This window comes from Gloeophyllum trabeum (assembly GCF_000344685.1).
Source record: "Gloeophyllum trabeum ATCC 11539 unplaced genomic scaffold GLOTRscaffold_00014, whole genome shotgun sequence".
NCBI classification, from domain to species: Eukaryota; Fungi; Basidiomycota; class Agaricomycetes; order Gloeophyllales; family Gloeophyllaceae; genus Gloeophyllum; species Gloeophyllum trabeum.
Window position 1 is genome coordinate 802560 of NW_006920423.1, and position 25345 is coordinate 827904.

The 25345-nt window shown below is 53.1% G+C and overlaps 6 protein-coding genes across 6 annotated transcripts; 3 read left to right on the plus strand and 3 right to left on the minus strand.

Annotated features, from left to right (window-relative positions):
• Nucleotides 1-730: 730 nt before the first annotated feature.
• GLOTRDRAFT_80917 (uncharacterized protein) lies at nt 731-1830 on the plus strand. Its single transcript, XM_007871607.1, has 4 exons — nt 731-952; nt 1024-1078; nt 1148-1258; nt 1328-1830. Exons 1-4 carry the CDS (start codon nt 798-800, stop codon nt 1709-1711), a joined length of 705 nt encoding a protein of 234 aa, XP_007869798.1. The 5' UTR covers nt 731-797; the 3' UTR covers nt 1712-1830.
• A 1181-nt stretch (nt 1831-3011) lies between these two features.
• GLOTRDRAFT_123044 (carotenoid oxygenase) lies at nt 3012-5094 on the minus strand (the record flags this gene model as incomplete). Its single annotated transcript, XM_007871608.1, has 6 exons — nt 3012-3085; nt 3116-3153; nt 3266-3592; nt 3657-3970; nt 4031-4157; nt 4214-5094. The coding sequence occupies 6 exons, from the start codon at nt 5092-5094 to the stop codon at nt 3012-3014; spliced, it is 1761 nt and encodes a 586-aa protein (XP_007869799.1).
• Nucleotides 5095-6483: 1389 nt separating this feature from the next.
• On the plus strand, nt 6484-16361 carry pks5 (polyketide synthase; the record flags this gene model as incomplete). The annotated part of the gene is made up of 29 exons (XM_007871656.1): nt 6484-6550; nt 6613-6776; nt 6835-6903; nt 6952-7300; nt 7360-7464; nt 7524-7860; nt 7923-7947; nt 8003-8177; nt 8229-8579; nt 8634-8935; nt 8985-9554; nt 9608-9757; nt 9821-10015; nt 10070-10470; nt 10531-10640; nt 10691-10939; nt 11007-11438; nt 11500-12039; nt 12102-12176; nt 12249-13173; nt 13232-14108; nt 14161-14349; nt 14400-14436; nt 14493-14622; nt 14681-14750; nt 14803-14992; nt 15058-15681; nt 15743-15900; nt 15951-16361. 29 exons carry the CDS (start codon nt 6484-6486, stop codon nt 16359-16361), a joined length of 8277 nt encoding a protein of 2758 aa, XP_007869847.1.
• A 141-nt stretch (nt 16362-16502) lies between these two features.
• Nucleotides 16503-20932, minus strand: GLOTRDRAFT_80932 (molybdopterin binding oxidoreductase). Its single transcript, XM_007871609.1, has 26 exons — nt 20896-20932; nt 20715-20841; nt 20603-20661; nt 20477-20551; nt 20351-20424; nt 20217-20300; nt 20030-20163; nt 19760-19962; nt 19597-19735; nt 19314-19540; nt 19253-19263; nt 19157-19205; nt 18994-19095; nt 18821-18918; nt 18632-18761; nt 18547-18567; nt 18228-18488; nt 18090-18164; nt 17993-18036; nt 17913-17936; nt 17804-17861; nt 17674-17750; nt 17487-17619; nt 17335-17435; nt 16845-17280; nt 16503-16785 (listed from the first exon to the last, which is right to left on the minus strand). Exons 5-26 carry the CDS (start codon nt 20368-20370, stop codon nt 16654-16656), a joined length of 2559 nt encoding a protein of 852 aa, XP_007869800.1. The 5' UTR covers nt 20371-20424; nt 20477-20551; nt 20603-20661; nt 20715-20841; nt 20896-20932; the 3' UTR covers nt 16503-16653.
• An 852-nt stretch (nt 20933-21784) lies between these two features.
• On the minus strand, nt 21785-22872 carry GLOTRDRAFT_123047 (uncharacterized protein). Its single transcript, XM_007871610.1, has 5 exons — nt 22692-22872; nt 22556-22628; nt 22331-22514; nt 21914-22286; nt 21785-21850 (listed from the first exon to the last, which is right to left on the minus strand). Exons 1-5 carry the CDS (start codon nt 22778-22780, stop codon nt 21817-21819), a joined length of 753 nt encoding a protein of 250 aa, XP_007869801.1. The 5' UTR covers nt 22781-22872; the 3' UTR covers nt 21785-21816.
• A 241-nt stretch (nt 22873-23113) lies between these two features.
• On the plus strand, nt 23114-25024 carry GLOTRDRAFT_123048 (uncharacterized protein; the record flags this gene model as incomplete). The annotated part of the gene is made up of 7 exons (XM_007871611.1): nt 23114-23185; nt 23237-23391; nt 23452-23516; nt 23576-23688; nt 23745-23888; nt 23947-24144; nt 24207-25024. 7 exons carry the CDS (start codon nt 23114-23116, stop codon nt 24933-24935), a joined length of 1476 nt encoding a protein of 491 aa, XP_007869802.1. The 3' UTR covers nt 24936-25024.
• Nucleotides 25025-25345: the final 321 nt, after the last annotated feature.

Consider the following 25345-nt stretch of genomic DNA (forward strand, 5'->3'; position numbering starts at 1 on the left):
TTAGTGTGTCGCAACAGTATCGGGGTAGTGTAGGTCTTCATCTGTCCAATGCAATTGACAAGCTCGTTGGCTCCGAGGTAAAGCTTCATTTTGTCTCGTTTTCAATTCATCTATCTGGTCTAAATATGATTCCTCGTCCCTGCTTTATATTCAGAATGCAGCGTGCACACACCACGGAATTGGCTGCAACGTTTATCGACCGAGAAGACCGATCGCCGACTTGTGTTCAGCTTTCCCACCTTGTCACAGCCCGGTGCGTACCGCACCGATACAGGTACGTCTTGCAAATACCTGCCTTCGCGCCGTCTAGCAGCTCAATTCCAAGGTCAGGTTAACGTACGAATTCAAGCGTTCTGGAATATATACCTAAGAATCCCCGACGCCAACGGAAGCGACTGCGAGACATGGACGCTGACTCGACAACCTGGGCATCCCTGCCGACCGAACTCTTACTACATGTCCTTCGCCTGTCTCTCCAGTGTCACCCCACTCCTTCAGCTATCTTACGCCTGAACTACTCGATATACCTGCTCGCGTACCCCTTGCTGTACCAGAATGTATGCTTCCGCTCGACGCGGGGTATGGCCGAGTTCGCTCAATGGGTCGACGGCCCCGGGATGTCTGCAGGGGACAAGGACAGACTGCACCTACCAGTGAGGATCAAGACGATTAATGTCGAGAAGGTGAACGAGTACGGCGTGTTCGATGCACTGAAGGGTGTGTTTGAGCGGAGGATACGGTGGTTGCAAGCAGCTGAGAGTGATCAGAAGGACGAAGAGGGGCTCCTTCACGGACGTATGGATGGGCTTCGCCTTGACCCAGAGTCCCCCAGAACACATGAGCGAAAGCCCAAGGTACAGCAGGTCGAATTGGACGTATTGTCCCTGTGTCTTCATTCCCATACACGGAACCCGAGACTGGAAGCGGTGTACGAATCGTTAGCACTAGTCAAGTGAGTGACCCAGCCTGATATCACCGCCCGCTCTGTTCTAGCTACCAACTCAACTGATTGCATGTGTCCAGCCCCATCAAGTTCATCTGGACAGGTCCCGACCCGGACCACCACTTCTCCACAGCCGTACGTCCCCACCCTACTCGTCGCCAACTTCTCTGTGCAAACGGCACACACCGCTCTCCCTCCCCGCAGATCGTCCCGCAAGCGACCTTCCACCTCTTCCAGGCGCTGCGGCACTGGCCGCGCCTCACGCACCTCAAGCTCACCAACATCGCGTTCCCGAACTTCGCCTTTCCCAACATCGTCTTCTCCAGCTCGCCGTTGCTCCCGAACGAAGCGACGATGTCCCTGATCGTCCCCGCGGGGACGCAGTCGCCCTTGCCGAGAGGGCTGACGTCGATATATATCGGCCAGGCGACTTTCGTGCCAGCGGAGCTCATCGCGAGGATCGCGTGCGCGGGCGAGGAAGGTGATAACGGGCTCAGGGAGGTCCGACTGGTGGATGTGTACGTGGAGAGCATATGGGAGCGCAGGATGCGCCGGGGCGATGTGGAGAGGGCGGGGGTGGAGTTGCTACGGGGGTGGTGGCAGGAGGTGCGCCCCAAGGGACAGTTTGAGGGTGATGAGTACGAGGAGAAGATGAGGAGATGCGAGGAGGAGGTTGTCAGGAAGATTCAGAGCGTTGTGCGGTGCGAGGCGAAGACGGAGAGGATTATGGGTGGGGACCGCGTCGAGAGGGTTGGGATGTTGGAGTAAGAATTGTATCAGTATTGGTATGTAGCGGTAGTGTACATTGTGACGCGTATACGGATTGAACCAAGTCTCGACGGGCCTTACCCATCTGTGCCCGAGTAAAACGAGAGTAACTCCCTGGCCCGCATTGCGTTGATATTTCTGGACGCGGTTGTGGAATTGCTCCATGAGTAGCCGATACTGCTGGATCTCTGCACTAATATCTTGAAGCATCCCTGGGGCGATATGTGCCAGCAAAGACTGTAGGGTCCTGACTGTCATGTCCAGAGCCGCTGGAAGAGAACGCAGATCTTGAATCATATATTGATATTCATAGGAGGCCCCTTGACTGTCGCTGAGATCTAGAGCCTTGAGAATGGTGTGGGCCAACTGCGCCTCAGTCACGCTGTCGCCAAAGGAGCCGAATGTTATCGGGAACATGACATGAAGGGAGGGGGGGTCCTGGAATACCACGAGACTCTTGACATACCTTTCCGCCGAATATGGACCCACAAAGAGCATAGCCTACAAGCCTCATCCCCAGTCATCCCCCCGTCAGATGCCCACACACAAGTACACAGCTTACAGCTGATGCCGAACTGTGTCCATTGGTGAGCATGAACAACATGAGCACTCTCGCTGGTTATCGTCGGGACATAATTGCCACATATACCACAGGACCGCAGAATTCGCCATTCAACCACTCGGATGATTCTCCCAGCTGTACGCAGCTCTGCGAGTCCGCATAAAATCAAATCCACAGCATTGCAGTTCAGCAACCGTACAGCACTTATTCCGGTTTTCCACATCGCAGGAAGAAACGCATACAGACGGGAATGTGGTTCCAATTTCGTGGTCGTAGTCTGAAGCAGACCGCAAATACGTGCCGATTGCCTTTAGGACTCGGAAACAATGCCGGCGGCGCCCTTCCGAGCCCTGCCACTGGCAGGTGCCTTCTCCAGGTGTCAGGATACATCCGGTCTTGACTGACCGGATTCTTGTGGCAGATCGTAGCGTGACACCTCGAATATGCTCCTCCTGCTGCTTGACGGTGTCTTTGCGGTGTCTGAGAGTGGAAACATGTGAGTAAAGCAAGATTGTTACCCTTAAAAATATCATAAATCTCATTAAATAATAACATCTTCCCGTATATTCTGCCACCTGCCGGCATTGCCAAAGACTATATCATGACGGCAGACTAAAGTATCTACATCTGCTGCATGGGTACATATAGCCTAGGGTCCAGCAGCATCCGGTATATGTAAGCGTGTGTCGAGTCGTATAATTCAGGTGAGCGCGTGAACGTTCCTCGAGATAGACAGGATCAGAATGAGCTGCAGTACTTGATGGTACCAGTATCGGGGGCTTCGGTGAAGCAGATCCAAACATTGGTCCAACCTACATGAAATGTGGATGTGACACACACACCACCTGAATCGAGAGGAAGGCTATTACGGACATTTAGCCTGTGCAAGAAGAGCGTGACTGAAAGTTACCCCACAGCACGAGAGCGGCATATGTCGCTCGAATGATGACCTGGCCAAGCATGATTCTGGCACACAATTCGAGCATGTCTACCATTTAGCCTGCTGAGCCCAGACGCCGTGGAAAGAAATAGGAAAGTGGGTATCCATCTCCGCCCGAGCCAGCTCCGTCATCTCACGCGCATCAAGCACGACGAGCATGCTCTTCCCGGAATCGCCGTCTAGTACGACGCTAAGAACCACGCCGTCGTCCTCCTGGTCGATGGGAGAGGACCCGGGCTTTGGCACGAACACCGGCTCGCCGGGCGTGTACCCCGGGACGGCCCATGCTTTGGGCTCCGCGCCGGGGGAGTCCATGTCGAGCTTCACGATGCGGTCGGCGAAGGTGGGAAGTGCCGGGTCGGATTTATTGATGCCGTACCTAGTGACAACGAACGCTCACACTAAGTACATACCAGACTGAGACGGAGATGATGGTGACTTACGCGAAACGGTAGGGCTTGTGATACAGAGCGGGGTGGACGGTGGGCAAGTCGATGCTCGAGGTGTGGGAGACGGTATACTCGACCTTCGCGTCCCTCGCGACTTTCGCCTGCGCTCCCTTCGAGCTCAGAACGTCTTCGAGGATGAAGCGGCGTGCACGACTGAGGAGCACGGGATTCTCCGCGCTTAGGTTACGCAGGGTATCCAGGTAGAATAGGTCGATTACGCGGTGGTCGTCGTATATGGCGAGATCGAGGACGATGCCTGTGCCGCGGTCATAGGCGTTGATAGCATGGAACGCGAAGAAAGGTGGCGTCTGATTATCGCAGGTGAGTGATCTAGTCCAGGATAGGATAGGAGGAATGTATCAAGACACCTTGAATTTTGCCACGACGCCACCGGCCTTGCGGTCGATAACGTAGAATAGCGCGTCTCGTTTTGAATTCCACTTCTTATTTATAGACCCGGCGATGCTGCGATTGAATGGGATCGAGGCCCCGAAACTATTCGAGGACGTCAACCAACTAACGTCAGCCATGGACAGTTTGACAAGACTTACAATGTGAAGTCAGCCTGCCAGACACACAGTACGACATAATTCTGGGTCATAGCAAACGAGTGCAAATATGCAGGTGGCGCATCAGTGATCTCGGCGAGTATGTCGCACTCATGACCTTCACCGTTCCGTGTGGGGCGAAGGCGGAAAACCTTGTAAGTAGGCCTCGGGCCTAACTTTAGAGAGTAATTGAAGAATTCGCCGGTTTCCTTGTCCCGGCAGGAATGTGCGGCGCTTAATTGACCATCGAGGCGAGGGTCCAGCTCCTTGTACGTAGTTGCGTGCAGAGGTCGCAGTGTCTCCGAGTCGAGGACCTGGAGTGTGTCTGCATCCGTCTTGGCGACCAGATACCGCGGGACGTTCTTGGGAGAGGTGGTGGATAAGGTCGACGCATGCGAGGCAAACCCGGGCATGTCTGGAGTCAACGTCACGGAGACGTTCACATCGTCCGGAGCACCCTTCCTGGGGGACGGCACCTGGGTTGCGCCCGGGCGAAACATCGTGAAGAACTTCGAGAAGATCGTCTCGCAGGGGTCCTGGTCGCCAAAAGAGACGCCCACCATGGCCCCCGCCTTCTCCAGGCGGGATTGCAAACCGAGTGAGGTATGGTGGCTGCGATACAGGACGGAGCCGGACGGCGTGATGTCGAAGCGATGCGCCATGCCGAGTCCATCGAACCAGTGCGCAAGATTCACCATTTCGCCAGGGGCCTTTTTCGAGGGCACCCTGAATGTGCCCGGCCCCGTTCGGTAGAGCCGACCGGTTAACCAGGGAGGAATCTCGCCCTTCACTCGGAGAGTGACAGGTTCACGCTGCTCGACAGCATTCTCGAACCCCACCGCATAGCCAGCGTTGGACGGCGTCCTCGACTTGAGAGAAGACATGAGACGAGGGAGCATGAATATTAGGAAGATTTTTCAGTCCCGTCGGGCGCTCTCGCAGTGGAAATTGGATGTACTAGTCACTGTGGAGGCTTGGGTCAGGCGGAAGGTTCAAGAGCAAGCCCCGTGGCCTTGAGGTTCCAGTTGCCAAAAATACTGCTGCGGCTGGACAGCAACATGCAACATACCGCTCGCGCCTATTTACATGGCATGATGGAATCAATGCGAGAATGTAATCTTCATCCATATGAAGCGGAACTGAAGTCCGGGGACTGTTCGGAAGAGCATAGGAAGCGTAACCGTGAGAACCGGCCGAGGTGAGAAGTATGGCAGTGAAGTATGACGAGAAGTGTCTCCACAACGTGCTTTACTGCGTATCTCAAGCTAGTTCGTCCCAATTCGTCCCCGACTGATTCCAGCATTGTATACGCCGCTTACTGACCCTCGTACTACCAATCAACTGTCATGGAATACGCTATGCTGGCTGTGTTTGCGACGGAGGGGGCAAATAGCCGCCCACGTCCATCATGAGCAGCGGATGGTCGAGGAGAAGCCGATCCAGGTGAATCGATGTAGTGAACCCACTTCATGAAATGCTGCTCTAGCAACTTGAAGAAATCGCGCATCGACAAGCAGGACATCTACACATAGTTCATTCCGGGAATGCGCGACCGCGGTGTCGTCTGCCGAGAGTCGACCATTACTCGTGACAAGACGAGGCTTGTAACGTTATCCGTTTCTAGCGATGACCCACGCTTTCAGATAGCCCACCATAGCAGTATTGCGCTCTATATCTTGCGAACCTGCTCAGGCCGAGCGCATCCGTTTCACTCTGAAAGGTACTAAGCATCAGAGGCCTCTCTCGAACTCGGGTGGAGTACATCAAAACATGGATACGGGTTTGCAGATATTGGACGCCGTCACCCTTCGATGTCAAGGCTGATTGACCAGAGCTTACTGTTACGTATCATCAAAGGACTGCCCATTGACGTGAGCTATTCTTGCGCTGACCGGAGCCGACAGTGTTGGACTGAGCATCTCCTTTCTCGGTAGTGCCCATTCAAGGGCCTGGCAGGTTGCGGTGAGCTGGAATCTCCGTTGGAAGGATCTCTGTTGTGCCCCAGATTCGTGCCTCACGACCCGACATCCCTATCACCGCAGAGGACTTGTCTGACCGTACGATGATCATTGGAGGCGTGATCTCGGCTTCATTCATGCAACGCAGGGTCCTGCAGCTCGCGAGCTTCTTGCAACATTCAAGAGATAGAGAACATTGGCCACATGCTGTTACTCCGCTGCATTGAACTCTGACAGCTACCTCAAGCTGTCAAAACAGTGGTACTTATAAACCCCTGCTCGAGCTGTGACCACTAAGGGCGTCCTTGATTCACGATGCTTGTCGCTGCGAATCCCGCCCCATCGTACACCAACCCCGACCCTCGCGCCGTGGCGATCGTCGGTGAGTACAAACTTATTGAGCACTTGCTGTCCCAGCTTGCACTAACGCGTGGTTCATTACAGGGATGTCAATCTCTGCTCCCGGTGGGGAGGGTGTTGACCACGGACTGGACACTGAAGAATTCTACGAGTTCTTATCTCGGCGCGGTATAGGGACAATTAAAGTTCCTGCAGACAGATGGAACGCGGACGCCTTTCATGGGACAGGCCCTGGCCAAATTTGCACGGTCAGCGGGATTGTTGCCTCCGATAACCGCCATCTGACCAGCAATCATTCACTCTTAGACGACAGGTTGTTTCATTGCAGATATTAACTGGAATGATCCTCAAGAACTCGGTATCAATGCCGACGAAGTAGGTGTTTAGCCTCGGATGCGGACGCGCTTACAACTAGGCATGCAGGCCAATCAAATGGCGATTACTCAGCTAGGCGCCCTCCACCAGGCCTTCAACGCGCTCCAGCGCTCTGGTGTAGATTTCCGCGGCACAACAACTGGTGTATACGTCGGCTGCGCATCGCCAGGTCGGCCCTGCGAGCCCGATCCTACCGAGTGCCGGGAGTACTACATGACCGGCAGTTCCTCGAGTATCGTCGCGAACAGGATCTCGTTCGTTTTCGATATGATGGGGCCGTCGCTCCCCGTGGACACGGCGTGCTCATCCAGTCTGACGGCGATGCACCTGGCTTTGCAAGCGATCCGAAATGGCGAGTGCGACCAAGCTGTGGTTGCTGGCACAAATGCGATCATAGGTGGGCCGCGAACGTGGAGCTCGGTTTGCAGCTCATGTGCTCATACAATATCACTTCAGGGCCGCTCGAGACGACCAGCTTCAGCGCTCTCGGCGTGCTTAGTCCGGATGGCATGTCGAAGTCGTTTGACGACTCTGCAAATGGTTACTCCCGTGGCGACCTCAGTAAGGGTCATCCAGTAATAATACTAAATCACTCCTACTAATACGTTGACACTTCCTAGTGTCCGCAGTCGTCATCAAGCGCCACGATCTGGCTGTGGCAGATGGAGACTACATCCACGCCACGCTCGTCGGGTCCGCGCTGACCTCCTGTGGGTCGCTGATGGGGTCCCTCACGACGCCGAGCGCCGAGGCGCAAATCCTCGCGATTCGGAATGCGTACCGTGACGCACGGTTGTCTCCGTCTCAGGTGGACTTTATTGAATTGCACGGCACGGGGACGGTTGTTGGCGATTCCATCGAAGCTAATGCTGCCGGATCTGTGTTCTCCGAGGGCCGAAATGGGCGCGAGATTATTATGGGTTCAGTCAAGAGTAATATCGGACATGGAGAAATGGGGTAATTTTTCCTTTTCTATAGTTGTCATGAGATGTGCTAATTCCCACGTGTCTGCCTTCTAGGGCGTACATGAGCTCGCTTATCAAGGTATGCGACAACGGGACAGAATATTAGGCACACTGACTGGTAAATGTCGGGGTAGACCGTTTTCATGCTCGAGAATAGCGTCGTCCTCCCGAACGGCTTCTTTGAGAAACCCTCTCAAAAGATTAAATTCCAAGAATACAATCTCCGCGTCCCTGTTGAGGTCGAGAAGCTCGAACCAGCAGATCCAAACAACGGCATTATTGCCTCCATCTCAAGTTTTGGATTTGGAGGTACATTGCTCTCGTGCTTATGACGGTGGCTAGCAGCTGAATGGTTGATAGGTGCCTGTGGACACACTGTCCTGCGGTCTCACGACAGACGACCAGTCCATAAAGATTTCGCCGATGGCAACGCGAGATCGGGGCCATACCTCTTTGCAATTGGCGGATGGTCCCCGCGAGCCACGTCGCATCTCGTGAATACGTACAAGCAGGACTTCGCAAATGTGTCCCCCTGGGCGTTGTCGGAACATCTTGGATCCCGCGCCCGTCAAGCACCGTTCAGAACATTTGCGGTTGCCGACTCCATCGCCGACTGCAAGTTCCCGGATCCGGTTATTGTAGCCAAGCGACCACCGCATCTGATACTGTCCTTCTCCGGGCAGGGTCCTCAGCACTGGGCTATGGGAAGAGGTTAGTTGATTCGTCGACTTCGTGAGATAGCGCGTAAGCTTAATCGTTGACCAGAGCTATTCTCTCGATTCTCTGTCTTCCGGGAAAGTATATTGGCATCGGATGCTGTTCACCGGGAATATACAGGGAGCTCGTTCATCCACAGTACCGGGCTTTTCCTTCCGAATGCCCCCGAGGACAGCTTACTCGAGAAGACTTTGCTGTGGCCCGCCGACGTCATTTCTGTTGGAATGGCTTTCTTCCAGATCGCTCTTTTCGACCTTCTTACCTACCTTGGGGTGAAACCAGATGCTCTTGTAGGCCACTCGCTCGGGGAGACAGCTGTTCTTTATGCTTCGGGTGCTATGCCTCGTGAGGTAAGCTTGTCGCGTCAGTCCGACCCGTCTGATACTTACATTCGTACAGATGGTAATCAGGATTGCAGTGGCTCGTGGGAGGGCCCTCCGACTTGTCGATGGCATCGGCGGTTCAATGGTCGCTGTCGGCGGCTGTGATGCCGATACGGTCCAGGATCACATAGACGCGACTATGGATATTGCGCCCCAAGGCATCGTTGAACCCGGGGATAGCTTGTACATTGCGGCATACAACAGTCTGACGGACATCGGTGTCTCAGGACCCGAGAAGCTCATTGACGAGCTGACAAAGTTCATCTCCGACTGGGTTGAAGGTGTTAAAGCTACGAAGCTCCGTGTTAGCACGGCCGTCCATTCACGATATGTCAACCCCTGCGAAGAGACGTACAGGAGGGAGCTTGAGGCCATATTTGCGCAGTACCCAGACCATCAGGCACCTTCCATACCAACCATGTCAACGGTGACAGCAGACTGGGTAGAGGAGCAGTACAGCATTGATTACCTCTGGCGGAATCTCCGCCAGCCTGTTCAATTCGCTCCCGCGATCTCATCTCTGGTAGGAAAATATGGTGAAATGACGAGTTTTGTGGAGATCGCTCCGCATCCAGTCCTGACTCCTGTAGGCTTCATATTCTATCTTGCTTTCCATGTTGGACTAATGGATTCACACAGTATCTGAAAGCTCTTGGGGCTCATGAAGTTGTATCAGGGAGTAAGCGTCCGCCCTCGGCTCGGCACCTACAGTCCGGCGTCAAGCCGTACACCGAAGTCCACACTCTTCTGGAGTGTTTCGGTCAACTAATGCTTGCCGGAGTGAATTCGGTAAGCCATGACTTGAACTTGCACCGGCGGCCTCACGTCAGTCTGATTACTGCCCCATCCTAGATGAATCTTGCCCGGCTCAATGGGTGCCAACCGGACCGCGTCAAGGGTCCGGAATACCCTTTCCAGAAAAAATACCGGCCATTTGCCACACTGATCCCAAGCTATGCCGCGAAACGCCTTCCTCGCCACAGGCCGCTGAACAGTGAAAGATTGCGTGTCAGCCCTTTACTTCCAGAGCCTTGGATGGCTGATCACGTAGGTTATATCCGATGTTCCTCTGTTTGATTTCTCAGGTAGCGTTTGCAACAGATCATCGATGGAAGTGTGATTATTCCTGCCGCTGCTTACATGGAAATGCTCCTCGAGTTTCCCAACGTCACCGCTATTTATGACTGTAGTTTCGACGCCGCATGTGTTCTGGATCCTGCTGCATCACCAGTGACTATTGAGGTCAAGAAACTAGGAAACTTCGTCACTATCAAATCATCAGAGGGACTAGAAACAATGCAGGGGGACCTTAGTTGGACTGTGGCTGCGCCTATCTTCGACACTCAACATGCTTGCGGAAAGCTGGGATATGGCATACCGCCCCTTGGACCTCGCACCATTAGCCATGTTGATATTGACGAAATTCTTGCCCGATGCCCTTATTCGCACAGCAGAGAAGAACTCTATGATACTATCTTCGCTGTTGCTCAGTTTGGGCCTGAGTACGGCACTTTCCGCTTTCAAGATATGCGTACTTATACTGAGTCTTGCTCAATTTGCAGATTCAAGCGCATCAACCGGGCTGTCTCGAATGAATGGGAAACCATCTGTTGGATCCGTGGAAGCACGGGACTCAACCAGCGAGAGTACCATGTGCATCCTACAATCCTTGGTTCGTATCACATCCTCGTACCACATCATGCGCCTAATGTCCTACTCTAGATGCCTGTATCCAAGGCGCTATCATTTTCAACCTACAGCACGAAAGGATAAATGTTGATAATGCCAACCGCGAATTCCTGCTTCCTCATAGCCTGGAGAGAGCCTTTCGCAACGACGGCAGCACTACTCCTCTGAATCTTCCCGATGAGACCATGGTTTTGACCAGGCTCTTGGACTGGTCACCAGATCGGTGGATGTTGGATGCGTACATACTTGCGGAAAATGGAGATGTTCTATTCACTATTGAAGGTATACCGCTTGGTACATATCCACTTGCAATATTGCTTCTAACAGACTCGCATTGTTTGACTGCAAGGTATGTGGTTCGAAAAGGTGCAGCAAGGCTCGCTTTGGCCCGAGGCTCGGCTTGCCATGGAGTGGTATGTGAATCCCACCAATCTCTACCGGATAGATCACCAACCTCAGATGAGGCAAACATACGCCCTCCCGAGAGATGAAGTTCTTGCCTCAAGAGTACTGAAGGGTATTTCATCCGAAGTCGAAGAAGTCGCCTTACTCCAGGCACTCGACCGCCTTGCTGTGAGCTGCACCCAGCATTTCGTATCGAGTTTGCCATTAGATTTTGCTGTTGCACTTCCTGACCGACAACGCTACCTGGAATGGTGTAGGTCCCAAACCTTGAAACACGCTGTAGAACCTCCCGAGAATGTGCTCTTCCCGCTGAAACTAAGGGAAAGATTCAGAGTGTTGTTTGAGCTCTCTGATCGGGTAGGCAAAGGCCAGAAAGGTTGTCACGACTTCCTTTTGCGTTCCAGGGACAGCACATTCACCCTTCCCCTCTTTGACAGAGATCTGCTTGGATTCCACGGCCGCCGTCGATATCCTCTTCAGCGACGACATCATGTCACGCATCTACGAGTTCCCTCCATTCAGGGGACCCATTTTCGACTCAATCCCCCATGAATTTGTTCGGCTTGTCAATCGGATCAGGGCAGCAGGAAAACGTGTCCTCCGGATCTTGGAAGTTGGCGCTGGGACAGGCCGTCTGACAGCGATTTTGGGACAGGCATTTAATTCTGCAGATATTGCTGATGTTCACATTGACTATGTCTGCTCGGACATATCCATAGCTCTTGCGCAAGAGGCAGCTGCTCACTGCCCGTGGCTTACGGTGACACCTATGGCACTTGATCTCAATCTACCGCTGGGTGAACAAGGTGTCGACCTTGCCAGCTTTGACATCGTCACGGCTTTCGACGTAATCCACGCGACACCGTCCATTCAGAGATCGATCGAGAGTCTCCGCAGCCTGCTCGTCCCCGGTGGCTATCTTGCTGTCATTGAACTTGATGGGAAGTGCTTCGACACCGAGGCAGCCGGTAGCATCTGTGAGTTTCTCGTGTGATGTATCGTTGTCTGTGCTGATCGCAACACCTTGGTCTTACACTAGGGATGGACTGGATCTTTGGGAGCTTCCGCGAATGGTTTGGAGTTTTGAATATGCGGGGACCTGCGGCTAAGCACTGTACGCTGGATCGGAAACAGTGGAATGATCTCCTATCCCGCTGTGGCTTCTCCTGTTTTTTCTATACCGCAGACAATCAGGCCAACATCGTGGACCACCTTATGTTCTTCGCACAGGCAACTGAAAGCACTACTACTTGCTCCTCGCATGGACAGTCAACTCCAATGGAGGGGGCATCATTTAGTGTTGCATCTTCTGACGACCGCAGTAATGGACTCGTGACCCCCCCAGACGACGTCGCCACAGGGCTTCCATCCCCGCTGAGGACAGATAAACCCAAGGATGACAAGATCTCTGATGACTCCCTGCAGTCTATGAAGCCCAGTTCCCCTCCTACGACAGGACCACTTACCCCAGCGCCTAGTCTCCATGATGTACCATCTGAGTCCGTCTCAATCGTCACTGCGCTCCAAACGGCATCACCGACTCGGGATGCATCGATCCGCACCCTGGTGCACTCCTTTAAAGCCGGCGACGAGTTGGCCATGGTGTCGTTCTTTTCAAGTCTCGATACAGGAATCGACTACACAATCTGGCTCCATGCAACTACGAATGAAGATGATGCCACAATCATCGGCTTGACGCGTTCTGTACGACACGAATTCGGGATGTTCAAGATACGTTTGGCTCTTTTCGACTCAAGCTGGTCGGCTGCTCGTCGGAACCAGTTCATCCATGCGCATCTCATCCCTCTGCCATGGATTGATGCGGAAGTATTGGTGGACAAGACTGGGTCAATCAGCGTTCCACGGATCGTTGCTGAATCCGCCCCATCGACTACCGTTTGCATAGGTGAAAACCCTGTATGCTTCGGAGTGGAGTCACGGAAGGTTACGCTGTGGCGGGCATTCCCACCTCCACTTGGTCCAAATGACGTTGAAGTACAAGTATCTGGAATTTGCATCTCGTCGATCTTCGAAAATACGGCGGAATTCTCAGGCAGGTTATCTGCTCTAGGATCTGAGGTCAATGGAAGCAAATATTACATTGGCCAGAGGTGGGTTGTTGTTCATTTAGCGAAACTTCCAAGCTTATTCAAATGTCCGGACGTCCAGAGTTTGTGGCATTGCATGTTCTCCCAAGGGAAGTGTGATCGTGACGGACGCTTCTCATGTTGTTGCAATACCAGACACCTGGAGCCTCTTCTCCGCTGCTGCCACTGTCGGCCGCATAGCTCTTTCTAGCGTCGTAGGTGCCGTTGTTCAGCCTGCGTGTTCAAGGCAGACTCACGTCATCTTCCATGCCGGTTCCGGTTCATCTGCTGCTGAAACTGTCTATCGGGCAATTCACAGCAAGAAAAGGATCGATATCTACGTTACCGCTGACCCTCCTGTGGCTGGGATCTTCACTGAACACGGACAGGTAGTGGTCCCGACATCAGACACTGCTGCTTGGAGTCTTTCTATCCGCCAATGGTGCCCTGCCGGGTCGCAGTACGCACTCATATTCGATTGCACCGAAGACATTCTACGAGAAACTCTTTCTCTTCTCGGACCGCGTGGTACTCTAGTATGCGTTGGAGTCAACGAATCTGTTGCCCCCGGCAATCTGAAACCATCTCAAAGATTTCTTTCCATCTCGCACGAAGAGCTGGCAAGCGACTTGCCCTTAGAGGACTACATCCCTGACATCGACACCGCCCTGGCTGCGGAACTAATTCCTGCATATTCTGTAGTGTCTCTACGGCACCTGCAGTCGGCGAATGTCCATAAACTAGTTACCTCTCGTCAAGGACCAGTCTTGGTGGATTTCGAGCAGAAGTGTCCGAACCTACGCGTCCTGAAAGGTGGTGTAATGCCTGGCACCCATGCGTTCGATCCCCGCAAATCGTACGTGCTGATTGGTGGCATGGGGAGCTTGGGAGTTGTCCTCGCCAGAATGATCATTGAAATGGGTGCTCGTCATGTGGTTCTTACCTCGCGATCCGGAGAGGTATGTTCTGTGCTATCATCACAAACGTGCTCTAATTTTGTGCAAACAACAGAACCTCCCGGATGGCAGGCTGATCAGAGAAAAGAGAATCGTCCGTTGGCTTCGTAGCCTTCCTGGCGTGCGAGTCGACCTTGAGGCTCTTGATTGTCTTGACGCGGAGAACACAAAAGATCTTTTCCGCTCCCTTCCCAACCCTGTTGGCGGCGTCTTCCATCTCGCTGTATGCCTCAATGATTCATTGGTGGGTTTGCATTCGTAGTGTCACTCGTAGCAATTATTGATCCCCTGCAGTTCACGAATCTCACAACAGAAGAAGACTGGAGCAAAGGTGATACGTACCCTGGGCAGCTATAAGAGACATGGCTTACCTCTAGTCGTCTTCAGTTTATGATGTCAAAGTCAAAGGTTTCCGGATCCTTCTAGACGCTATTAATCACAAAGACGTGGATTTCCTCGTACTTGCATCGAGTATGGCTGCGACCGTGGGATCTCCGGGCCAAGCAAACTATGCTGCGTGAGCATTCATGCTACTAGTCACTTCATCGCGTCGGAAGCTGCTTATCCTCTCTTAGTGCACAAACGTGGATGGAAGCCATCGCCACAAAGATCCCGAATGCGACTACCATTGCAGTGCCCCCCCTTGTATTTGAGCTCCTTTGTCTTGTCGCCGTCCATAACTGAAATAGTACTATAGGTTGATGGTGGTGTGTTCGTCAGGGCAATGCCCAAGGGCAGTCGCAACGCAGCGCTTGATAGATATACTGCCTTGGGCATGAGTGGATATCAGCTGGCACATCACTGCGTAGAAGCCATCTGGTCTATTGGTACTGAGAGACCTATGTCTAACTACATACCTTCCACCGACTGGAAGATGCTGTTGGAACGTGCGTTACTTCATCTTAACGACCTCTGACGCTATACTGATTGGACTGCCACGAAACGGAACCAGTCTCCACCCAAGAATATACGCAATCGCTAATACGACATTTGGTCTCTAAGGACACTACTCGTTCATCCCGGAAAAACAGTGAAGAGCAGACAATTCGGGGCGCTTGTGCCGCTGTTCTCGCATTGGAGCCCTGCGACATCGATGATAGCGTCCCTCTCTCGAGCTACGGCCTCGATTCGCTCACCTCAGTGCGGCTCTCCGGCCTTCTGAAACAGCACTTTGGGATCGCAGTAACGCAAATGCAGCTTCTGGGCGGCAGCATGACCGTCGCCCGGCTGGAAACTATGCGGGAGGAACAGGTTTCCGCCAATGCGGTCTCCGGAGTCCAAGCCTCTGATGCCAGCGACGAGCCCGAGGACACTCTGCAAGAGGATATGGCAAACACTGTCGTCCGTCTGAATGATGCCAAGGAAGGGAAGCCCGTCTTCATTATACATGGAGCCGGCGGAGGAGTTCTCATCCTGCAGAAGATGGCGAAGTTGCTCAGCTTCCCTGTATACGGCGTTCAAGATACCGCAGAAGCTCCGGTCACCGGTACCCTTCGTCGTCTCTCATCATTCTACCTGCAGAAGATCAGAGAAAAGCAACCTCATGGTCCGTACCGGTTAGCGGGGTTCAGCTTTGGTATGTGCATCCCGTTTGCTGGTTGGTGTCAAAGTTCGTAACGCCGGCGGGACTTTGCCAGGTACTGCAATGGCGCTTGATATCGCTGTCATACTCCGGGACGAGGGCGAGGAGGTAGAGTCAATCGTCATGATTGACGGATCTCCGACACTCTTTGAGCGGCCGAGCTTCAGCCAGTATACGCTATCTCAAGTTTCAAGCGGGGATATCCGCAATGACGTGAGTCGTTACGATCCCGAGTAACTGATGGTCAACTGACTCCTTTGCAGATCATGGACATGATCGAAGATATGGCGCACGCCGGGATCTTGGACCACGCCGAGGATCTACCGTCGCAGTTTTCAGGTCATCTTATCAAAGGGGTAACGGGTTCTCCTTGGATTCGTCGCTTCTGTTCTGCCTATACGGCACATCTGCTCATGGGAGTTCGTGCGACGATGTCACGACTCAAGGTTCTCGAATCCCCGTCGCAACAGTCGTCGTGGCCAACAGAACATACCGTCCTTATCAAGGCGACGAACGGCGTAGCCACGCAAAGCTACGTCCAAGGAGCGTCCCCCTTATTTGATCTTGACAAGTACACCAAAAAGGTGAAGGTCTATGAGCTGGACGGCTCTCATTTCAGTATCCTGCACCCGCGTACAGGTATTGCTGATGTTATGGCACATATCTACCAGTAACAGCACGAAAAGGCCCCTATTGTACGGTCGGTGTCGACTCGGTTTCCTGACAATCCTAGCACTGCTGGAGTCTTCGTTATCTTACCTGCGTAGTATCGCGTCTAATATATACGGGTCCTCATACACTGTCATACAGTGTAGCCCGAGGGTGCACATAAGTCAAACTAAGTGATCGTACTCCGAAAAGTGATCACGCTATGCATGTACACCAAACACACATCATGAATATGCCGCGCCCATCTCGAATGAATGGTAAATAGTGCCACCGCCTCCACTGTGACTTCGCTATCCATTACCACCCAAACATTGTCTCAGCATCCTTGAATCCCCACTTCTCCAAGTTCGGCTTTCCTGCCTTCTCCACGAGACCCGGAGGCCCGCAGACGAACACGGCTGTGTCATTAGCAGGCTCGAACATCTTCTCCTATTTAAGCGGAGCATCATTGCAAGTGCATCTATCGTGAAGTAGAAACATCTGCGAACCTTCATCAGCTTTTCGTCAAAATGCCCCGAACCTCCATGTTTCTTCCACTCGTTCTCATTCTTCGGATGACTGAGAACGTTCCAGATCTCAAATTGACCGTCACTCTGCTCCGCGAGCTTATCGAGCTCGTCGAAGAGAAGGATGTCATCTTCCGTGTTGTTGCAATTGACTAGCTTGAGTTTCGTATCGTCCGATCTATCGTACACAATAGCGTGTATAAGCTGGTAATGGGGCGTGATGCCCGATCCGCCTGCGAGGAGATTGATCCTGCTGAATTGGAATTCTTTTCCGTCGACCGTGAATTTCCCCTTGCCAAGATACATGATCTCGCCCATGGGTCCCTTTGCATCGATCTGCTCTCCCACTTTGATGCAATCGAGGTAATTTCCGATGGTACCTCCGGGCGGGAATTTCCCCTTCTCGTCCGGGAAATACCTGCAAGTGAAAATGAACAATCCGTCTTCGTCCGTGACAAAGACGACAACGCACGTCTTCACGACTAGCTCAAACGTGCCATCATCCTCAGAAGCCAGGATAGGCCTCGTCGGAGTATATGGACGAGTAACCATCTGGTCTCTGAAGTGCGCTCCCTGGGTGCGTCAGACTGTGCTGGACTAGGAATGTTCCATGTCTGTACTCACTATGATCACATGATTGCCGATGGGCAGACCAAGCTTACCGGGCTTCCCGTCTTTGCCCTTGGGCATTTCAAAGACGTATCGCCTAGTATCACTGGACAGCTCTTTTCTCTCGATCAAGGTGACTGGGCACCAGCTGCATAGTGGTAAACTTCTGCACGTCCCACTCGCAGTGATGCAGAGGACTGACCTGTATTTCTGCATAGGATATCCTTCCCTTGCCTGAGCGTCCTTTTCCCGAGCTTCTTGTGCACGCTTCGCATCTTCCTAACAAAGACACATCACATAAAATGCTCCTACGCCAGCCTCACGATGCATACCTTCATCAATTCAATGCCCTTCTTCGTGAGCGTCCCGATGTAACACTCATCCCGTTTTCTGAACGATTGGTCAATGGTCAAGTCACTACGGTAAAAGAGGATTCCTCACTGATTAGCATAATCATCGTGGATACTGACAGAGATTCTTAATGAGAAGAGAACGGCACAAAGCGAAGTGCGACGGCCCACCTGTTATAATCGAGCGTAGTCTCCGTATGACATTTGCCGGCATGCTATAGAGGGTAAGCATCGTCTTCGATCGTGTCTAAAGCATGCACCCTCTCACTGGAAGAATGGCATTGGCTCCGCCAGGGTGCCAGCTTAATACGGACGTCACGTCGTACACTTTATTGTTGATCACCTGCATCGACAGGAGGTCACAGTCAATCCGACACCAGAGAATTTGCAAAGAGAGATAACGTACAAGCCAGCAATCATCCTTACTCGCATGCTTTGCCACCTCCTCGACCGTAAACTGTTCATCATCGTCCCCGCCTTCCGCGGCCTTCTCGTCTGCGTCGATCCTCGCCTGCTCATTGGGCGAAGGCTTCATCCACCCATCGTCGGACAACGGCACTGTCGGATGAATCCACTTCTGCACCAGTTTCCCTGACTCTCTGTCCCTGATCATCGTCGACTGGACCGCGAAGATGGAGTTGTTCATCATGCCCGAGATATTCCACGTCTGTAACGAGAGAAGTGCGCATATAAACGCGTCATATGGAGCAAGAGAGTACACCCACGATATGGTCAGGCTGTGTGTTCTGCGAGTATGGAAACCGCGTCATCGGCAGGTGTAAAGAAACGAACGGTCCTACACAACCCCACCTTCGAAACATCCCAAGCTCGACACCGAATCTCCTTCGCCGCGATCATGTCTTCGATCTTGACATCGCAGTACCAGTGCATCCAAGTCCAGTACTTGCGCCCGTGGCGGAGCGGCGCATCAGGGAACCGACTGTACCGGTTGCCACTCCAAAATTACGACGTTGTCTTGTTGAAGGCGCAGTAACGTACCGGAAGCAGTACCTCCACGTCTTGCCCTCGTCCAGACTCACTTCCATTTTCGTTATCTCCGTCCCTCCACCGGCGTATGCGTAACCTTGGATTTTATACTACATAGTTAATACGTCAGCCCGGATACGCCTTAAGGCACATTCACGAAATGAGGAAAGAGAGGCGTTACGCACAGTATCTTGCTCCAGGCTAATCTGCTCTCCATGAGCCGGATGACATATAACACTGTTCAAGATCTGTTCGTAGCACGCCGTGGACGGGTGATGGTAGAAGACCTGTCGAACCAGGCCATTCTACTCAGTCGCACGTATGAACTACCAATAAAACTAAAACCACCTTCGCCAAGAGACTGTCCTGCTCCGTAACAAAGGACGGAAGCACACGACTGCACTCCTTCAGCTGCACATTATCGCATACTAGTGCGTCACTTACTTATCCCATACCTAAACCCAGTCGTCAGCAAACTCCCTCAACCGAGGATACAATCACTGACATGGTACCAATTCTTACTCTCCTCCTCGCTTATCCACACCTTCTTCAACCATTTCACCGCCCGTCCCCCGACAAATCCGGGAATAATCGAGCGCAGCGGGTACCCATGGTCCGGGTGCAGCACCCTCCCGTTCATCTCGTACGCCAGCATGACGTCGTTCGTCTTATCCATTGCGTACATGAAGGGGATTGACGTGCCGTACGGTCCGCTGGAGCAGTTGTCCGCCCCTGATAGTCGATCATAAGACTAGAACAACGAAGAGCGTGTGTAATACGAATTATACCTTCGTAGTGGACGTACCACCTCTTTCCTGGAGGCGGGCTCTCAGGTGCTCCGCACGCAATGAGCAGGTCTCTCAACAAGACGCCCTTCCAGTAGACACAGCTCGTCGCCCCGGCACCCCAGCCATATCCTTTGGATTTCTACGGCACGGATATCACCATTACTTCGCTATAACATAGAGAGCATATACTAGCCTTGATCAGGTTAACTTCCGCCCTCCTATTGCCGTCGCAGGCGATAGTAACGGGGATACAGACTCCTTGCATTTCAGCCAGTTCGTCCATGCTGAAGTTCCTGGCATGCGGCAGGATGTCCGACGGGTCAGAAAACACGTTCAGTGTATGCGTCTCCCAGTTGAGTTTGGGTACTTCGCCTAAGCAAGCGTACCATCCGGAGAATGGCATTGTCAAACCAGCTTTCGCGACAATGAGGACACTGACCGTGACTACGAACGTAATGCAATCTCGTCGGAGTGATCAAACCAGCGTCGAATAGCATACTCAGGGGAGGCTCCGCGTTGAGTGGACTCTTTCCCGTCAGACGGATTAGCGCCGGCGAGCGCGGAATCCTGCACCGCTGTTTAACAAGAGCCATGCAAGGGATTGACACGCCATGTCTCACCAGTTATCTGGGATGAACTGATCATCTTCTGCGATGTACATCTCGAGGTTATCCGGAGGCGTGGGCTCGACTACAATCCCGTCACTACTGAGTTGTCGGACTAAGCTGCAGATGTGGACGGTGCGAAGACCTACTGGTTTCTCAGAGCCGACATGTGTTTCTCTTCCTCGATGATATGGTTGATGAACTCTTCCTCCTCTTTGTTCCTCTGTATATGGTGCGTGACGGGAGTTTGGTCGCATCCGGACTTGGGAACTTACGGGCTTATGCTCTTGCTCTTTTTGTTCCTTCTTTTCCTTTTCGCCGTCCTTCGCCTTGTCCTCGTCGCCTCCAGACTTCTCCCTTAAGCAGTGTTTGTGGGCTGGAATGCACGGTTAAGTACCTACCTCCTTGTTATCTTCCGTCTCTTCGTCGTTCCCTCGTTTCTCATCCGCTGAATTTGTCTCTGGCGACAATATTCGGGGACTATATGCGCAAAGAATCGGCACAGAATCTCACCCTTCTCGCGCTCCTGTTTCTTCTTTTCAGCATTCTCCCTTTCCTTCTCCTGTTTCTCCTTCCTGTCCTTCTCAGCGTCCGCCTTTTTCTCCTCATCCGTTTTCCAATCCTTGATGTCAGCCTCAGTCTACCAACATGTCAGACCACGCGCATACACCAGCCGAAAAGCGGCAAAACCAACCGTAGGCAGCACAAACCTCGCCAGGGCATGCCTGGACCCCGGCCCATCCCCATTCACAAACTTATAATTCACGTAAGCGGCCTTCGCATCCCTCACGCTCCAGATCTTCCTCCCCCCGTTCTCATCCACTCCCTCCTTGATGCACCGCGCGACCTCCCTCTCCAAATCATACAGCTCCTGCGGCTCCAGCGGGCTCTCACGCGAGTGTTGCGCGTGCGGGTCCTCCGAAATGCCCGCGCGCCGTCCATCGAGGCGCGCGTGTCCCGACTCCGCGGTCAAGCTGTGTGGGTTGGTGGTGTAGTGCTTCTCTTCGTGCTTGACTTCGTGCGGGGTCGCGTGCCGGTAGGAGGAGTTCGGCTTTAGGGAGACGGGGTGTCCCCCTGGGCCAGTGTAGTCCACAGGATAACCTTTGAAAGTACGTTTAGTGAGGTGCATCATATGCTATGAATACTGGGGGGAAGGCGAGTGGGACTCACGCTGTTCATAGTCGATATACTGCTTGTTGCTGTCTGACTGAGACATTGCGGGGGAAGGAGGGGAGCGCGGGGAAAGCCTGCCTCGCGGACTTTTATATGTCGGGCCGTGACGGGGCAAGGGAAAGTGTGAAGGGAAGTGATCATGATGCAAACCCAGTATGACACTCGAGCAGACTCCACCTCGATGAGGAAAAGCCGCTTCCCCATTTGGACGCAATAGAACCATTGTAAGTGCATCGCAGATTGGCTACCGCCGACGCCACCGATTCAAGGACTTTGTAGCCCTGAAAGCTTCAGCAATTCATTTTGCAGCAATGGTGCGGAAAGGTGTCCAGCACAGAGCGTTGCGGACACCTGACGAATAGGGTTTGTCCCGGTCAGAGACGGAAACCCTAACCTTACCACGTGCTGAGGCGGCTCATAAAGCGACACGAAAGCCATGATTTTATGCCGAGCCACAGATCGCGGGTACGAAGGAGCTAAGACGTGTATATCATACAACCCAGTATAACTCTCGAGGCGATTTAACTGACTCTACTCACTATGCACTGGGCCCAGCCTCCACAACCTCCTTCTCGCCCGCGACAATCCCCTGCCCTAACTCATCCTGCTTTGGCACGATAACCCCCGAGCTCTCCGACCCTTCGTCCTCCTCTCTCGTCTTCCCGCCATTCCCGCCCTCTACATTATCCGAGGCTCGGCCCAATAATCCCTTCTGCGCTTCATGGCGCCAGGCGACGAACCCTGGACGGACACCGTCCGAGCGAACCAATATCGCAAGGCGCACGGTGAGATACATCACGATCACGGCGGAGGCGAGGAAGAGGGCGGTGAAGAATAGGATTGTCAGGGTAGCTAAGAGGATGGAGGCTATTGCAACGTCAGACGGGCGCGCGATGCGATGCGAGAATTGGACTGACTGTACGTCGTGAGTGCGATCATTGATATCAAACACACACCGACGAAGGCGAGGAACGCAGCAGACGCGATGGTGAAAAGAGAGAAGCCGCTATACGTGTCCCGGAGCAGGTCATCAAAGAAAGAACAGATCATGATGGAATGAACGACTTGCATGAACGTCACGACGGGCAGAACGCTCAGTAGCACGAATATCGCGACAAACGTCTGGACATCACCCAAAGCCTTTACAACTGTCCTCCACGATCCGTATGTTCATATCTCACCGACATTGCAGGACGTTCTCTAGATGACGATATGCATGCCTCCACGACCGGGCGAGCGTATTGCTCTTCAAATCTGCCATTCGAAATATTAGTAAAAGGAAGGATAGTTATCTTCACAACGTTAACATGAGCATACCGGATAAATGAGCGTCGCACGTTCGACGCGTACCCATCGAAATGGTCTCGCAGGTCATCTTGAGCGGCTTTCGGGTCGTACGCAGCCATGATCACGTCCTTTCCTCGCAGTTTCCAGTATCCAGCCCAGAGACCAACTAGAATCTCGGCTTTTTGGAGAATAACTTAGCAAACGAACGAACGCAACAGCCTGCAGTTTAGTGGATTTTAGAGCAGCGCAAGAGGGGGGCGAAGTGAATTCACGTCACTCGATCACACGGCAATTGCCGACGCATACATCATCTCTTACGTAACTGTCAAGATCAAGTTACATATTTCTTCGCAGCTTTGAATCTTGACTCGATGCCAACCCTTGCCGACGCGCTCGACATATTGTGATTCTTTTTTGACGACTGGACGGGAGGGGCACTAGAATACACAACCATGAGCGGCGGGCGCCCGCCGAATGCGCTCGAGCGCAAGCTGCACCAGGCGGCAGTAGGGAGCGCTAACCATGTACGTCCCTGTCTCTGGTATTATGCGGAGTGTACAAATCCTTCCTTATAGACCTTAAGCCAGAAAGAAGTCGACGCGCTCGCCCCCGATGCCAGCGCGCGCGTCAGCGCGATCAACTTTCTCCTGGGGACGGGCATGCTAAGGCTGATGAAGGACGGGAAGGGGAACAATGTCTATCGCGCGGTGTTGAAGAAGGAGTTGGAGGTGTGCGTACCTAATTATGACGAGTGGAGGTGGCGGGAGCACTGAATGTGCGATGGTTTCAGGAAAAAGGACATGTCGGGCGAGGAGGCTATGGTATTGGGCCATATCCAAGCTGCGGGGAATGAAGGTACATCTGCCGTGCTCAATCAATGCTTGTCTGCGTGCCGAGGTGTCATATCTCATTAGGGATATGGACGAAGCACATCAAGGCCAAGACGGAGCTGCACCAAACCGTGCTGGATCGGTGCCTCAAGTCGCTCGTGCAGAAGCACCTCATCAAGGCCGTCAAATCCGTCAAAGTACGGACATAGATTTTCTTTCATTCGCGCGGATGGGCTCACTGCTCATGCTACAGTACCCCACGCGCAAGATCTACATGCTCGCGCACCTCGAGCCGAGCGTTGAGCTCACCGGCGGGCCGTGGTACACCGACAACGAGCTGGACACGGAGTTCATCAAGCTGCTCTGTACCGCGTGCCTGCGCTTCATTCGGGACCGAGTACGTTGCATTTCCTCCCGCACTCCTCAGTTTCCATTACAATTATTCGGTATGCTAGAGCCTCCCGAAGACAAAATCGTCGTCGTCTTCTGCGCACAGCCAGCCGCTCTACCCGATCTCGAACGCGCCGAGCTACCCGAACGTGAGTCAGATCCAGGCGTGGCTGAGCAAGAGCAAGATCACAGAGACGCAGCTCACGGTGGAGCACGTCGAGACGCTGCTGAACGTGCTGGTACTGGACGGAGAGGTGGAGAAGGTGTGCCTCCCTTAAATGTCATTTTCGTCCTCATTGCGTGCCTAAATATTATGGTATGGCAGCTGCCGGCGTTTGGCGGCGCCCTGTGGGAGTCGAACGCGGACAATCTGAAGGAAGATGGCAGTGGGAGTGAGAGCGAGAGCGAGGACGAGGTCAAGAAGAAGAAGCGGAAACGCAAGGGGAAGGACAGGGATGAGGACTCGGGCAGGAAGCGCAAGAAGAAGCGGGCGGATACCGAGTCTGACTCGGATGAAGATTCGGAGGGTGAGTCGAAGAAGAGGAAAAAGAGAAAGAAGAGAAGAGTCGAGGATACTGATGAGAGCGAGAGCGAGAGCGAAACGGAGAGGGAGCGGAGGAAACGGAAGAAGAAGCGGAAAGCGGAGAGCGACAGCGATAGCGAGGATGAAAGCGAGGCCGAGAAGACGAAAAAGAAACGCAAGAAGAAGAAGAAACGACGAGATGAGTCCGACACCGAGTCCGAGTCCGACGGCTCCGACTCAGATTCGGGCTCGAAGAAACGCAAAAGATCCCGCTCAAACACCAAGACGCGAAAACGCTCTTCTTCCCCCGCCGTCGATCTTCACGCAGTAGACGACGAGCTGACCGGCGGCGCATATGTATACCGCGCGGTCAAACAGGAGCGGCTGTCGCTGGGCCTGGGCCAGGCGCCGTGTGGGCGGTGCCCGACGTTTGATTTTTGCAAGACCGGGGGACCCGTGAACCCCCAGGAATGCGTGTATTATACTGAATGGCTGGGGAGGGGCACTGTCAGCGCGGAGGGCAACGTGTAGTGTATTTGTAGGGTTCTCAAAGCGTCGTAGTCAGGGTGTAGTACATGTTTGTCAAAGAGTTGTATGGGTAAACCCTAACCCTATGCGCACCTTTGGCCAGAAGGAGTTGGATCATGGCAAAGCAGGGTAACACGGACTTGGAAAGTGTTAAACGACGGGTCAATCAAGCCACTACATCAAGGTTCGATTTGATTTCCCCAGTCTACGTTATTATCTACAGTTCCAGCCGTTTGCAGATTGATGGGCCCACTTTTAAAAAATCATTTACAGTCGGACCACGTCGGACAAGCAATTGTAAGTCCCCGAGAGACGGAAACCAGACCATTTGGACTTCCCCACCTTCTTCCGACGTCCCTGGCACCCACTCCGACCCACTCCGACTATACGCGATTTTCTGACTTGGTGGTCTA

What these genes read in the sequence shown, in the direction of transcription:
- GLOTRDRAFT_80917 (XM_007871607.1), top strand. Translation starts at nt 798, where the DNA reads ATGGATGGGCTTCGCCTTGACCCAGAGTCCCCCAGAACACATGAGCGA. An exon ending in ACCACCACTTCTCCACAGCC is followed by an intron (nt 1,079 to 1,147) that starts GTACGTCCCCAC and finishes CCCTCCCCGCAG; the next exon opens with ATCGTCCCGCAAGCGACCTT. An exon ending in ACTTCGCCTTTCCCAACATC is followed by an intron (nt 1,259 to 1,327) that starts GTCTTCTCCAGC and finishes GCGGGGACGCAG; the next exon opens with TCGCCCTTGCCGAGAGGGCT.
- GLOTRDRAFT_80932 (XM_007871609.1), bottom strand. Translation starts at nt 20,370, where the DNA reads ATGTCGGCTCTGAGAAACCA. An exon ending in GAGCTTGGGATGTTTCGAAG is followed by an intron (nt 18,568 to 18,631) that starts GTGGGGTTGTGT and finishes CCATACTCGCAG; the next exon opens with AACACACAGCCTGACCATAT. An exon ending in ACTACGCTCGATTATAACAG is followed by an intron (nt 17,937 to 17,992) that starts GTGGGCCGTCGC and finishes AATCTCTGTCAG; the next exon opens with TATCCACGATGATTATGCTA.
- GLOTRDRAFT_123047 (XM_007871610.1), bottom strand. Translation starts at nt 22,780, where the DNA reads ATGGCTGCGTACGACCCGAAAGCCGCTCAAGATGACCTGCGAGACCAT. An exon ending in GTGCGACGCTCATTTATCCG is followed by an intron (nt 22,629 to 22,691) that starts GTATGCTCATGT and finishes TTCGAATGGCAG; the next exon opens with ATTTGAAGAGCAATACGCTC. An exon ending in TGCGTTCCTCGCCTTCGTCG is followed by an intron (nt 22,287 to 22,330) that starts GTGTGTGTTTGA and finishes ACGTACAGTCAG; the next exon opens with TCCAATTCTCGCATCGCATC.